Source organism: Buteo buteo, chromosome 15, assembly GCF_964188355.1.
Source record: "Buteo buteo chromosome 15, bButBut1.hap1.1, whole genome shotgun sequence".
NCBI lineage: Eukaryota > Metazoa > Chordata > Aves > Accipitriformes > Accipitridae > Buteo > Buteo buteo.
The window spans coordinates 20,314,377-20,330,304 of NC_134185.1; the positions used below are offsets into that span (position 1 = coordinate 20,314,377).

A 15,928-nucleotide genomic window follows, 5' to 3' on the forward strand; every position below is an offset into this window, starting at 1 on the left:
CTGACGTAGCACAGCCAGTCAGTCTTATACACAGGTGACTCAAAGCATTAAGGCAAGCATGCACTCAGACCTGCAGTCATTAGCATCACCCACTTCTTGATCATAGCACCAGGAAAAGGACTCTAAGGTAGACTGTTCATGCCAGGAGAGTACTCTGCATTTCAGATTTTGGGTCTGGTTTGTCCATACTAGCAGAGACACAGGGTAAGCAGAAATGGAAAAGGTGACTGTGGACTTACCTTTGAATAAGCATGTCTTTTCTTAACACAGAGGATATCATAGTCGGAAAGGGGGGAACCCAGCTTAGATTCTTACTACAGTAATATCTGCTTGTTAAAAAAAAAAAAAAAGCTTATCATTTTTCTCCTCTGGACTCTGTGCGCGTATTGTGCGTATATATATTCATAAGCACTTCCTCTCTATTCCAGATCTATTCAAGTGGTGAGCTTCACCACTTCATTGATGGATTTAATGAGGACAAGAGCAACTGGATGCGTTATGTAAACCCTGGCTACTCTGTTCAGGAGCAGAACTTGGCTGCTTGTCAGAATGGAATGAACATCTACTTCTACACCATCAAGCCCATCCCTGCCAACCAAGAGCTGCTTGTGTGGTATTGCCGAGACTTTGCAGAGAGGCTGCACTATCCGTCCTCCAGAGAGCTGACAATGATGAACCTCAGTAAGTGGATTACAGTATAAACAAGGAATGCTAGCAATGTTTCTTCTGCCTATATGATCTAATAATAAGTTGTATAATTACACAGCTGCATCATCTTGTTGTGTCACAGTAGGTAGCTCGGAGTGGAAAAGGGGAATTAAAAAACCCAACACAACAGAATGAGTTCCCTGTGCCCGTTCAAATGTAAACAGATTATAAAAAATCTGAACAGTTAGTGGTTTACAGTCTGAGTCTTATGTGATGAAATTCTGGACAGACAACCTGAATCTGTCCTATGCTTTCAGAACCATAGATGTCGGTTCACTCTCAGGCTTTCCAAGTCCAGATCTTGTAGCGTGTTGAGCAAAAGTCTGCTTTGATAGCATATACTAAAGGCTGTCCAGTCATGCTCCCAAAGGGCTGTCCTCACTGTACAAGGAAGTAGCCATGTGCCATGACTGTCTAGGTGTCTGACAAAATACATGTTGACTGCATAATGCTCTTTGAGCCTTGCATCTACGCTTACTTATCTTATGGGAGCAAACCTCCTGTGGTCTTCTAATCTGGTTACTTGTTTTTTAAGCTCAGTGTATTTTGTCCCCGTTTCTTGGCTGTATATCGCAACTTTCGTTTTCTGTTCAAAAATAATAGCACTGGTAGCAGGGGAAAGAGGTATTTCCAGGAGTTTATCTCTACGCTCCTCTGTGGTTTCTGACCATTTCCAGCCTCAGCGCTTTACTCATAGTTTAATCACTGCCTAGCACCTCACTCAGGGCCCCTTGAAGAGAGGGAGAGATTCTTGCTGACTTCTGATTCGACTCCTAGGCTGCCTTCCCTCCTGCTAGCTGCTCTGGGATAGAGCAGAGCATTCTTTTGTCCTTCTGCTAGCACCTACACTGAAATGTGAAGGAAAAAATGCAAGCAGGTTTTTTTATGAAAAGGACTATTTGCTGTTATTTGGCAACAAATAATGGATTATAAAATATCAGTGTTACTTTGGGGATCATTAGAGCTAAAATGTAACCCCACATCATGAAAATGATGTCACACATTCAGATTAATCAAAAGTACATCTGTCCTCCATGAATGTCGTCCTTTCACCAGTTTTTGGTCTTTCCCTACAAATTATAGAAGAAAATTTGCTTTCTGTTAATGGCAGAGGGAAGAGAGGGAGGGGATGTCCTATGCTGCTATATTCCCTCTTCAAAAAATATCTCACTGATTCTGTCATCTTTGCACATATGTCATTTCAGCACTCACTGTGCAGTTTTATTTCCTGCTATGATGAACTGTTGGCTTTGCAGTGGAACCTGCAGGTAGGACGAGACAATAGCATTAAGGGTTCCTGTGGATGAGGAGTTTGCAAAGATCCAGCCAGAACACATTTGACCACTAGCTAGGAGGATACACAAACGCAGCCTCAGTTTTCTGCATCTGCTGGCATCTCAGGTTGTACTTGTCAAGTGTCAACTAATTACCTGGTTACTCAGGTTAAAACTAGGGGTGTCTGGACATGTGCAGAATAATCCATTTTAGTAAAAGTAGGATGAATGTATGCATTTAGAGAGATGGGATCTTGAGCAACAATTGTGGAGTTCAGCCTTAACATTTGAAAGAGCAGTCTTTCCGGATGCTGAGATTGAAATATCCTTTCTTCTTTGTGAAGCTAATTCTGTTTAAACCATTTAGAAATTTTATGTTAGCCCCCTCCACCTAAAGAAAACAGCAGTTCAGAAAAATGAGAAAATGTTCTCACTTTTTTCATTTTTTCCCCTTATCTTTGTGACAAACACACACATTCAGGCCTAAAGCTTGCAGTTGGGCCAGAAATCCTACAGGTACCATAAGGATTGAGGTTTTCTAATGTTTCAGTGCCCTTTTTTGAAAAGTACGGAAAAAAATCCAGAGGTCTCCCAAAGATGCTTATTTGCTGAAGGTCCTGTAGCAACAGTGCAAGCAGGGATGGTTTTTCCAGTGTTAGTACTGGAACCAGATGAGTTTAAAGTGAATGTCAGCACCGTTCAGTTTTCTTCTTCCCCTTCCTCCCAGGCCACTTCTAGTAAAATCTAAAATTAGCGAGCATCCTGCTGCCTTGCCAACCTCTCTCTGTTGCAAGCCTGGCCAAGGTGCCCTTGCACTGCATTCGTCTACGAATAAAGTGCAGAAGGCATGTCCCCAAATTGCTACTATCCTGCACCTGCTGCAGATGTGGGGCTTTGCCCCATCAAAACATCTTAACACAATCTTGCTTGGGGAGAACCCCCACTGGTCACCTCCTACACCTCCTAGAAAGTCAGGAAAGCCATCTCCGGCCAAAAGGATCGCTAATAATTTGTTGTTTAAAGTGGCATGGCTTCCCTCAGAGGAGCAGGCAAGCATTGCCACCTCTCCCAGTTCCTGGCTGCTGGTTTTGGCACCCTTTGAGGAAGAGGGAGGGAAAGTTGGGGTCCAGGTCCCACCACAGGCTGAAGTCAGGGCTCCCTCCTGCTGGGACACACGTTGGTGCAAGTGTGGTGCAGCAGCAGTGCCAGCCCATGGCCATGGTGTGTTGTGCCCAGTTCCCTCCCTCCACTGCGTCTTGGGTGTGCAGAGCACGCTGGTGCCCGCAGGAGGCTTTGGAAGAGCTGTGTCTTGGCTGGTTGCCCAGCCCAGCACAGGAGAGGCCACCTGGGACACACACCTACGGAAAGCTTCCAGTCTTGCCAACTTAAAATATAGGCAACTGCTTTAGGTGCCTTAGGGGTTTGGGGATCACGGTCTTGGGAGTTCAGCACATCAGTTCCTCTTTAAGCACCCGAGCTGGATGGGCCTCCAGGAAAAATGTATCAGAGAATTTCTCTGGCTTTATTTCCCATAATTAGTGGCCTCAAAAATGAGAGAACTACCACTTTAGAGCATAAATATATTTACACATCCACATATAACATCTACTTGCCTCTGTAACAGCAAACTTTCAAATTAAAGGTAACTTCTCCAGCGTTAGTTCATTTGTGCCATAGAAGGAAAGCATCCAGATTCAAGACAGCAATTAGGTGTGTACTTAGTTATGGGTTTAACCCTGTCCTCTGTGTTTTCTTGAATTGGGGCCTTTGACCCAGTCCTTCAGACGCTGAAGCACACACCTGCGTTCACGGCCATGATTAGCTCTGAGTGGAGCTACGTAATTTTGAGTGGATGTTGAAGTGCCTGCAAGGAATTGCACAACAGTGGTAGAAGCAAGACTCCGCGTTATCCCAGTGGTGGAAACTCACTCTTTTTTCAAACGATCCCGTTCTTCTTTCTGCCTGTTTTGAGGCCATTGATGTTGTTTTCTATTGAGATTCGGGATACATCAACTTCAGATCGTGCTGTTGTCCAGGAAATGGCTTTAAGTGCGATGGCACAAGATTTCTATATTCTGCTGGCCAAAAAAATCAATTTTCAGTAATTTGTTAAATGTGCTTATGCTCATTCAACTGGGCTCTCAGATTGTCTTTTAGTCTGTGGTGGCTTTTTTTTTTGGACTAGTGAACAGACTGAGGGAATTTGCTTTGGGGGTCCCACATCATTTAACATTTCATTCCTACCTCATCGTAGGAGGATTATTTTGGGATGGAGGGTGGCGAGGGTAACAGTTTAAAAAAAAAAACCAAAACCAAAAAACCCAAAAAACAAGAACCCCAAAACAATTGCATTGACTCAGGACATGACTATTTGATAATAATGTTCATGTATTGCAATCATATGATGCAACTTCCTGCTGCTTATGTCGTGTTTGTCTCCTCAGTCAAGTATGGGCAGGTGACAGCTTCTTTTGGTCAAGCTTCAGAAAAAAAGTTTGAGTTGGGGGAAGACAATTTGCATATTTATAAAAACATTTGGCAATCCTTTTGTTTCATTAACAGGTTTAACGCGGTATTATTTAAAATCTTACGGATTCTGTGAAGATTAACTTCTTAATGCTTGTTTCTTAAATGTGATTGATTCTTTTCTTCTTCCTGCTGGCCCTGACAACACTGGCCATTAGCTAAGCCCTGCTGCTCGCTTTCCCTTTTGTTTATGGGCAGTTTCACTTTCAGGTTTTGAAGCTTTTCTGTTTGGGTTGAGAGGAAACATCTGCACTTGCTTAAAAAAATGCCTCCTGGAATCTTCAAAAGGGCTCAGGAAAATAATTTTGAAATTATATGAAAGGTTGTCTTCACAAAACCAGAATTTGGGGGCTAAAGTTGACTTAATATTGAGGATTATTTGAAGGCTCCCTTAAAGACCTTCTCTGAGCAAAATGTTTTCAAAGGCATGTCACCCTGCCTTGGACACATTTAGAAAACAGATGATCAAATTATATACTTCTAAATGTTGGTCTCCGTTCTCATTTTGAGTGGAAACATTCTTTGTTTTGCCTGCTTCACAACTTCGAGGTTCTCTTTCTACTAGCAAAAGGGGTGCTTAATTTAGATCGAAAATGTGAATCGGCATAATTAAGCTCCACCACTCGAAGTGTTCAGTACCATGTCACTCCTGAAATTACTATTGAAATTACTGTCTGCCTACAACCGTTTTTCAAGTTTTTAGAAAAACCAAATCATTGTTTTTATGAAGTCTTTCTCAGGCTACAGCTTGGAGCACAAGAAATGAGAGCAAAGCCTACAGCTATGCAGCAGTCTGTAGCTGGAACACCCACATTGGAGTGACTTCAGGCAGCCCCTCCACTCAAGTTTTATTAATACTTAAAAGTAACAGAGAGTTTTGTCACTTTTCCTCTTGCACGCACTCACTAATCTGAGATCTGAGCAAATAATCTGTTGACCTCAGTTAAAAGTGGATCAGGCTCCTAAAGAGGCACGTCTGGGTTTTTTTCTCTCTTATTCCCCCCCCCTCCCCTCAGTTCAGTAACTTACAAATGCAGCTGCACTGTTCTTGTTTTGTCATGAACCTCTTTTCTGTGTGTGTCTCTGACCACAGAAACTAGACAGATCTTGGAAGAGTATGTGCCTATATTTAGTGTATATATATGTATATGGGGGTGGGAGGGAGAAACGCATTTCAAGAGCAAGAGGGAGACATTGTGATAGGTAAGAACTTAAATCTAAAATTACAAGTTTAAAAAAAACCCATTTATAAGAAATATATCTCTCTAACTTTGAAGTATGGCTCCTTTAAGAGCAACAAGAAACATTGTAAACCTTGCAATCAGTTTCAGCCCTGGTTTAAATCCATGTTCAGTATAAAACATAAGAACCTCTTCTTGGCCCCCAACATTACCTTCTCTTACTTTACACAGTGCTGACACACTTGTTTATGTTTTGATCTCTCTGGTGTTCCCAAGTGTCCCTTGTGCTCAGGTAATAAGGGAAAAAGCCAAGAAGGGATTTATGGACCAAAGATAGCTTGCAAACTAAAGAGAGCTGTCACAGTTGGACTTGAAAAATAATCTTTAAATATTGCAACTTCTGTCTACACATGGAAATTAGTAGGAGGGAAGGCTTTACCGGGAAAACTTCGAAGGGGAGGAAAGAGCAATTATCTTTAGTCTGTCAAGTGGGGATATGGGCCTGTTGCACAAAGAAAGTTACGTCCTTGGTGTGAGCTTCCTTTCTGTCACTCACAGGCTTGCTCCGGCACATAAGGCACGTACGCCCCCACCCTGATGTTTAACCTTGTGACAGTAGGAGCTGTTCCTCCAGCTGAAGCGGCCCTAGTTTTTCTATTGCTTTTCCAGCAGCGCCAGCACTTCTCCTTCCTCTTCCCCTCCCCCCGGATTTTTTTTCTTTAAAAGAGAAAAGTGTCAATTTGAACTTCCTGCTCGACAGACCCCGCTGAGAAACTGATATGGGGCTGATAAGGTGGTATTTATTTATTTTTTCTGCTGCGAGGCTTCACAAGTCCAGCTTCCTCCCCCCAGCTTTCAGTACTTCCCGGTCTTGATACTTCCTGATGCTGATAGTGTCACCAGGAATGTTTGCTCTGAGATGCTGGTGTGGTGACAGGCAGCTGATAAGAAGATGTAGATAATATTATCCACAGTGCCGTTGTGGAGCTTCTTGAACCTAGTAGGCTATGTTATACCCAAAAATCTGGGTGGATATTTAGAAAATGAGTTACCAATCCACGAGTACAGACAAAATGACCAAAGAAAGTAGATGCTTTTTAATGCCAGACAACAAGACACGCTACTAATTTATTTTTGAAACAGCTCTACATTAAACTTTTAACATTGAGAGAAGTAATTGCGAAGCTATCTGCACACTTACATGTGTACGTGCTTGCTGTGCATCACACCCTATGTTTTATCATAAATATTTTAATTGAACATAACTGCGTTCAATTGCATTTTATTGCAACTTGAAAATACACAAACTGCTTACATATCTCAAACTAAATTTGCTTGCTACTAGTCTAATGCCATTTGAAAAAGGATGTACTGTAAAAGGGGGTTGCTGTGAGTAGGAGCATGCTTTGAAAGCAGCCGTTTTCTTGGATACGTTTAATAAATGGCTGTTTCTTTGCCTTATAGGGTAATGTTGCCAAATAATAGATTCCATCAGGGTAGTGAATAGCAAAGCAAAGAATCTGTGTTGAAAATGGCGTGGTCATTGCCTGTTCCCATCTTCCTCACTGGGTTCAGCTGGTCCTCCAAAAATCAGAAGTAACTGTTTCTCACCTCAGTTAGTGACATAAGAACAGTCAGTCACAAAAGTAGAAACTTGGCTAAAGGGCTGCAATACTTTAGAGTCACTTACCTATCGGCGTTGACTTGTACCTTTTGATGGAAAACCTTGCACATAACTAACCACAAATATGAAACCTTCTTGTAGATTTTCCCCTATAATAAAATATCTTGCAAGTCAACATTTCAAGATTATATAACTATTAACTTTGGGAGATTAGATAAAAGCAGATTTCTTTTTCTATTGGGGACATCATTCAGTGTACAGTTTATATTGTATTATGTCCAGATAACAAGATAGTGTCTTTGAATACAAACAAACAGTGTATGCACTGAACTGAGCTGAATGGATGCTAGCTTGTATTTCCTTCTAAATACATATTTCTTTTTCCTTTCCTTTTTTTTTAAAGTACATTTCAACTTAAGCTGGAGCCAACTAGTCTTGCTTTCTTTTGCTTTGCTTCAGCATTTTTTTTTTTTTTATAAAGTACAGCTGTAAGCAGAGGAGTTTTGCATAGACTGAATGCCACAGAAATCTGCAGTAAATAGTCTGCTTTGTTGTAGATGTTCCTAAGCAGTATATTTAATGAGTAATGATCTGTTTACTGATGGAGAATACCTTCTCTTTGAAGAAGGCTTTCATCCTAGCCAGCCATGGGTTTTTTGGTACTGTAAGTAATTGAACTGGCTGGTGAAGTGACTGCTGTGGTTTGGCAAAAGCCGATTTGTCATGCCTTGTTATTTTACTGGGGAACATTTCTGGGAGCTTGCGTTCTGCAAAGTCCTTCTGTTAAACCTGTACTGTGAACAAACGCTTGTTACTGCATTTAATAGAAATACTGCTTAAATAGACATTCAACAGCAAAGCTAGTCAAATTTAAGGGGAAAGGAAGGTGAAATGAGTTTGCAAAGTGGAGACTAGCACTCTGCAAATGAATCATCATCCAGATCTGTGTTTACTGGCTGGTATCCCTTAAATTAACAGTGCGTTTTATTAACACTTAATACCAGCAGGCATTTCTTCACACAGAAATTAGGTTTTTGGCGAGTTAAATAATTGCTCGTATCTGAGAGTGGCCCTTCCTTCCCACTAAACTTGGAGGAGTTAGATTGTGTTTTGAAAAGAGATAATGCTCGTGGCATATCTAAATAATCATTACCTTGTCTTTGTATTTCAGCACAAACCCATGCTAATCCAAAGCAGCACAGTGCTGATAAAGATGAGCTCTATCAGAAAAGCATCCCAAAGAAGGAGCACAGTGTGAAAGAAATCCTGAAAATGGAATCCAATCCCCCAAAAGGAAAAGACTTCTTCCAGACCAACATTTCACCAGTTACTCCAGAAAAAGACTTGGATGATTTACGTAAGAACTATAGCCCGGAGAGGTGTTTCTTCCCTCGAGTTGTCTACCCAATCCGACCTCACATTCCGGAAGACTATCTGAAAGCTTCCTTAGCATACGGGATGGACAGACCAAGCTACATTACTCACTCGCCCATCCAGACATCTACTACGCCAAGTCCTTCTGGGAGGAGCAGCCCAGACCAAAGTTTAAAAAGTTCAAGCCCTCACAGCAGTCCAGGGGTCACGGTTTCACCTCTGGCACCTACTTCCCAAGAGCACAGAGAGCCCTACTCTTACTTGAACGGATCGTATGGCTCAGAAGGATTGGGGTCTTATCCTGGATATGCACCCCCTGGCCACCTCCCACCTGCCTTTCTACCATCCTATAACCCCCACTACCCCAAATTCCTGTTACCTCCATTCAATATGAGCTGTAATAACCTGAGCGCTTTGAACAATATCAATGGCATCAACAATTTCAATCTCTTCCCAAGGATGTATCCTCTTTATGGCAACCTGCTCAGCGGAGGTAGCCTTTCCCACCACATGTTGAACCCCACCACACTCCCCAGTTCGTTGCCCAGTGAAGGAAGCCGTCGATTGCTGCAGCCTGATCATCCGAGAGACTTCCTCATACCAGCACCTAACAGTGCCTTCTCTATCACGGGCGCTGCTGCCAGCATGAAGGACAAGCCATGCAGCCCTACCAGCGGGTCACCCACAGCTGGTACAGCAGCCAGTTCAGAACACATAATGCAACCTAAACCTACCTCAGTGGTGTTGGCTGCCACCGGCAGTGAAGAAGCCATGAATCTCATTAAAAGTAAGAGGAATGTGACCGGTTACAAAACGCTCCCATACCCACTGAAGAAGCAGAACGGGAAGATCAAGTACGAATGCAACGTTTGCTCCAAGACCTTTGGCCAGCTCTCCAATCTGAAGGTAGGCAGTGGAGAATGAGACACGAGCCTTCTTGGAAGGCTCTGGTTTCTCCCTGTAGGTTATCTAGGAAAAGTAGGGACAGGCCTCCCTTGCTTTTAGGCTATTTATCAGTCTGGGCTTAATATGGCACCCCCCCAGCAAGAAAGCATGGTTGTAAAGAGAGTGTTTTAATACTGACGCCACCTAATTAACTAGATAACATTGTCTTTTGGCAATGGGAGTCTTCCACTAACTTTAGGAAACATCTGAAAGAACTTCTGTTACAGTACTGGAAACTGCAAATTGTTAATTGCTTTGTTTCTCCCTAGGTGCACCTCCGAGTACACAGTGGAGAGAGACCATTTAAATGCCAGACTTGCAATAAAGGCTTCACGCAGCTGGCTCACCTCCAGAAGCACTATCTGGTACACACGGGAGAAAAACCCCACGAGTGTCAGGTATGTAACACACCACAGAGACAACTTCCCTTGGAGGCTGAAGGGACGGCAGGGCTCATGCACTCCCCGTACGGCGCGCGGGGAGGGCTCTGTGACAAACCCGTGGCTGCTCAGGGCTGGAGTCCGTATCACAGCTGTTTCCAGCCCTGGTGCAGCAGCGTCTGTGAGACAGCAGGGTTGCCTTTAGCCTGCTAGAGCAACGTCTGCCCGATACAGTTTTGCCATCGACCGTACACAAATTGCTGTTCAGCAATATTTAAATAAAAAAGGTGGGGATTTTTTTCCCTCTGTGAGAAAGTGTGAAGACACAAAAAGCTGCCGCTTCATCCTGCCATCTCCTCCTAGGCGTCTGCGATTTAAACCATAAAATCCCCTCCCACTCATTCACTGTTTCTCTGCCACCCCCCACATTAGGTTTGTCACAAGCGGTTCAGCAGCACCAGCAATCTCAAAACCCACCTGCGGCTCCACTCTGGAGAGAAGCCTTACCAGTGCAAGCTCTGCCCGGCCAAATTCACCCAGTTTGTGCACCTGAAGCTGCACAAGCGTCTCCACACCCGGGAACGTCCCCATAAATGCATCCACTGCCACAAGAGCTACATTCACCTCTGCAGCCTCCAGGTCCACCTGAAGGGCAACTGCCCCGTCGCCCCTGCCTCCGGCCTCTCCATGGAGGACCTGAATCGAATCAATGAGGAGATTGAGAAGTTTGACATCAGTGACAATGCCGACAAGTTGGAAGAAGTGGAGGACAATATCGACTTAACATCGATCGTGGAGAAGGATATACTGACCATGCTCAGGAGGGAAATGGAAGGAGCTAATCTGAAAGTATCTCTACAGAGGAACCTGGGAAATGGACTTATCTCCTCAGGATGCAACCTTTACGAGTCGTCAGATATGTCAATTATGAAGTTGCCTCACGGTCACCCACTACCTCTGTTACCTGTAAAGGTCAAGCAAGAAACAGTTGAACCAATGGACCCTTAAGACTTTTTGGCAAAGTGATTTTTTTTTTTTATTTATGACTTGGCAAGTCAGGGTGCCTGTAGCAGTTGCTTGTACATAGTTTCAATGCTGCAAAGCAATCTTGGCTTACAGTAGTTTCCCTACGCTCTCCAGCTGAAAGAAGGAACTCCAAAGTTACTGTTTTCTCAGGGCATAAAAAGGGGCAAAGGACTGTGCATTGCCTCGCCAGTTACTAAAAGACAATCATCTATCCATAATTATTTTTTCAATGATAGTACTTCATAATTTATTATGCAATTAATCATTCTAAAAGCAATAATTAGGAAAATGTTTACAATGACTGGAAAATTCATTGTAATTTTTACTTTAAATGTTTTTATTTTTTGTTTTATGGCCATTCGTTGTAGATATTTTTTTCTGCACATCTGTTTTAAGAACCTAAGATTGGGGTTTCAGTAAATGTGTTTTATGTACCGATGTCTTTTAAACAAATGTGGTTTTTCGTATTGCCAAAGTTGGACATTTGACATACAGAATCCTAGATCCGTTGGTTTGAAAAAAATGCTGTGTACTTTTATGTGCAAATCACCCCACTGGGAATTGAAAAGGAAAAATAACCCAAAAAACCCAGAGTAGCAGCAAGCAGGAAAGAAACTGCTACCTCTGCCTCTCTGAGGAGAGGAGAGAGATTCTTTTACCTGCAGCTCTACCCGAAACAGATGTGGCACAGCAAACCCCTACCTGCCATGGACAATACCACAGGTTTCTAGAAAACAGCTATAGCCCCACACATTATTGTCATGTAACTTTATGACCAAAGGAATGCATCAGCTTGAAGTGGCTCTTCCAAAATAAATCTCACTTAATTCTTTTGTTTCCAAAAGCAATTTAAAAGCAAACACACAGATATTCTTAGTATTCTGCCTAAAAGGAGATTTTTGGCAGATGACTTTCTTCTCTTTTTTTTTCTTTTTTTTTTTCTTTTTTTAATTTGGCCAGAGCCTTCCAGGGATAAAAAAACAAGATAGTCAGATTCCCTGAGGAAGAAGGGGGTTCGGTTTTACTTGTATTTTTCCTCTCCCACTTTGCGTGGGTAGAAGTGGGGAACAAAGTCCTTTCCTGGCACATACATTTTTTTTCTTCCTTCCTGTACGACTCAGATTTTTCTCAGTATTTGTGTTTGTACATTTTGTGGTTAATTTAATTAAAGAAGAAAAGGGCATTGCAAAGTTGTTGAACAACAATTACCTCAGTGCTTGTGTCCAGTGGTGCAGACAATGCTGTTTTATCTAAATGCTTTGCTACTTTAGAGAAGAAACCAAAATGTGCACAGGGAAAGATAGAATGCACGTCCTTTTATCTTTTTGTTTTGCTAAGCCCAAAGATGATATGGTGACGTTTGAGGTGTAGCAAAGAATACATGTATATTTATAGATATATTTATACCACTATACTATATATGTATATGTATATATATTTATACCACTTAAGTTGTGAGCCAAACCATGTAATAAAACCTATTTTTCATCTAAGTGTGAAAATCAGATGTTATCCAGTTTTGCATATTACCAATGACCTCAAAACCAGAAGGTTGTACTAAGGCATTTATCACTTGCAAGTACGCGTGCACAGCTGTCCAGGCGAAGCCTGAACTTGCAAACACCTGATGTGAATGACGTCACCCACACGTGGCGTCTCAGCAAATTTGGTGGGAATGACCCTGTTTGCAGGGCGGGGGTCATGGGACCCCTGTTCTCCCAGCAGTGTGTCCTGGGGGGAAGAAGGTGGGTGGTCAGTGAACAAACAGCCAGAAAATGCAACTGAAAGAACTTGAAAAGAAGCCAAATATGACCCGTGCGTGGTGTGTTCACAAAACACAGTGAAGGGCAGGATGGAAGTTAGTTGGGATAAGCCCCTCGTCTCGTTGCACGGTCAACTCACATAAGTAGCATTATTACACACCTTTCCTCCATGTATATCTTTTTGTCTGCTTATATTCTTAGAAATTTTAAAATAGCCCACTTACTTACTCCAGCAATCCAGAATTCAGTGATTTTTTTTTCAGCAAATTTCATTTTAATGCCTTCTGTTAAAAACAAACAATCCTGAAATACAAGTCTCTCAACAGAGCTTTTGAAGGACTACAGTTCATTACATTTCCACTCCTGCAAATTGTGAGGCTGACATCTTTTAAATGTAGCAATAGTTCATAAATATAGTACTTACTTGTAGGATGAACCAAAGTATCACTACTCTGTCACTGGACACACACTTCTCCTATTATTTGCCTGTAGTGCTTTCTTGTATTTGATACAAATTTTACAAGAATTTATATGCATCAGCTTTAAGAATTGTTACTTCTCTTTACTGTTTCCCCCTCCCCTTAGAAGTTTTACATGTGAATGTAGCAACAATCAACAGTGTTTGGGGGTTTTTTTTTTGTCTCTCTTAAGAAAGACTCTGACCAAAGTTAACAGGCTTTTTACTTTGCTAGAACAACAAACTATCATATGTTTACGTATTGGTTTACATCATTATTTATGTGCAAATTGTCAAATGTAAATTAAATATAAGTGTTCATTGCTTTACTGATGCTTCCCTTGTCTTCAATCTCTCTGCACTGACTGCGTGCGCAGCCTCGTTGCGGGGCGTCTTCCCTTCCCAGCCGCAAACACACGCTACGCCGAGGGCGATGATGTCTCCAACAATGCCGACTTCTGCCTTTGTGGGCTCCGATTTTCCATGACTGAAAGTCACAAACAGCAATGCCAGCGCCGAATACCCTGGCTTTTAATTACAGGGCTCTCGTCAGTTTTAGCCAATAGCTTTAAAAAAAGGAATTTTTTGTTTGTTTGTTTTAAACCCAAGAATTTTCAGTGTTTCGCTGGAAATACTTGAATGCTATCTATCTGCCTCGCAGATATGTGACCAGGGTTCTCATTTACATTTTTCCAAATGGTTGTCATTTCTGGCCTGAAACCCTAACCACTGGGACCACAATGACACACTCAAAATGTCAGCGTGAGACCACTTAGTCCTGTATCAGTGTGGTGGGAACTGCATTCAAAACAAATGTGGATCCGTTTTCACTGCTCACAAAGGAGATGCGAATACGAACTAAATCCAGGAGAAGGTCAAGTGTCCGTTCCCTCCTCCCCCCGCCTCGGCCAAAAAGTTAACAACAGGCCAGGATGCCCCAGAAAGCTAATTCAACATTTGCTACTTCCATCATTTACCGTGAGATCTAAACCAGAGAGGCCATGTGCTGCCCTGCCCTACCTGAACGTTAAAGAAATAATGTTCCTGCTCATATTGAGACACTCAGCGCCGTATGATGTTTTAAAAGTATTTCACTGTCCTCTTAAAAAATTCATTTAAACATCTGTCTCAAGAATTTGAAATACTGCCAACACCGAACTGTGGAGTTAAGAAAACCAGAGCACTGTTGTCATAAACGTGCCAAATGCAGCATGTTATATTCCTATATTCGACAGAGCTATTGCTGTAATAATTTAAAAAAAAAAAAAACATAGGATAACCGTTACCACCATAAATCATACTTCATTACTTGGCAAAGCGTTACGTTGCACTGGAGAGTTATGTCCTGGGGACACTTGTAAGCTTTAGAAGATGTTTAATAAAACACATTACATAAAAAGACAATGCACGTTATAGATCACAGCCTCGCGAGGCCGAGCCCGGCAGCTGCTGCGTTGGTTTCTGGCAGCCCCGGAGCTGGTTGGAAGCCGCTGAAGGCGTGTATTGCGACCAGAAATACAGCGGGTTTCAGCCATGGCAACACCACCACCACCAGGTCGGCTAACCGCAACAGCGTTAGCAAGGTGCGGGTGGGGGAAAAGCTCGCCCTTTTGGGTGCTGCCATCGAACGCAGCCCTCCAAGGCCGTGTGCCCCCGGGACAGAGCCATGGGCTGTCTGTGGGCAGGTGGGCTCGATGCCCACCTTGCTGCCGTCAGCGTGAAAATGTTGGGGACCAAGTGTGATGTGCCCAGGGAGGTGACGTGCACTCTCCTTCCACGGCTTTGTCAGCTGAGCTGTGTTGCCATGGGGTAAATTACAGCCGAGAGATAGACTCAAACACAGATTTAAGGAGGATCCTGCCCTTCTGGCTGGTTTAGAAAGCCCGGTGTCTCTCAGCTGCGGGCTGGGGGAGACACCGCTAATTCCCAGCGTGGGCAATTATGAGCTTGAGGTCAAAAACTAAAAACGTGACTCACCGAGTGGGTATGAGCCCTTCGGGTTCAAATCGGCGGCTGCCGGTGCACAGCTGCGTCCCAACACGTGCTGGGACCGCGCTCCGCGCGGGATGCGGCCCAAAACCTTTGCTGTCATTCAGAGGTGTTACGTTAGAGTGAGGGAAATAGTTGCGGCTGTAATTAAAGGCAGCCAGGAAACACTTGGCTAATTACTGCGTGAGCCAGGGCTGAGTGGATGCGGTGCGGCCGAGGAATGTGCCCGTCACGGGGCAGGTATCTGCAAAACACAAGCCATCATGGTGGCCTAAGAAAAACTCACCGATGGCATCGAGGTAGCCGCCCTGGCACGAGACGGAGGTCTCAATCCTCCGCGCGGGGTGAGGGTAGACTGGCAAGGAAAAGGCAGCTGCCTGCGCCGGGACGTGGAGGGGCACAGATGGAAATTTTGGCATCTTCAGCACTAACCAGTCCTGCCTGAACAGTGGGAAAACATAACTTTTTGTCAAAGATGCAACACTTCCCAAAAACATGGGTGTTTAATTTTTCAGCAGGGGTTGAAAAGGGCCATCCTGCCACCAGCATGGCTGCTGCCAGTCCCATTCTCACAAGCAGTATGTGGAACTGCTGGCAAATAGCACATTCGCACATCCATCAAGGCTATGTTGGCAATAACAGCAGTCAACGGGAGAAGGCTTGAGAGATTCCAACACACTG

The 15,928-nt window shown here is 43.3% G+C and overlaps 1 protein-coding gene across 3 annotated transcripts in view; it reads left to right on the forward strand.

Annotated features, from left to right (window-relative positions):
• PRDM1 (PR/SET domain 1) overlaps positions 1–13,757 on the forward strand; it is a 102,349-nt gene extending 88,592 nt beyond the window's left edge. For all 3 annotated transcript variants that reach the window (XM_075046699.1, XM_075046698.1, XM_075046697.1), the window contains 4 exons: positions 429–681; positions 8,485–9,593; positions 9,902–10,030; positions 10,445–13,757. In XM_075046699.1, coding sequence (XP_074902800.1) covers positions 429–681; positions 8,485–9,593; positions 9,902–10,030; positions 10,445–11,020 — 2,067 coding nt within the window. In that variant the 3' untranslated portion in view covers positions 11,021–13,757. The remainder of the gene's footprint in view (positions 1–428; positions 682–8,484; positions 9,594–9,901; positions 10,031–10,444) is intronic.
• The last annotated feature ends 2,171 nt before the right edge of the window (positions 13,758–15,928 follow it).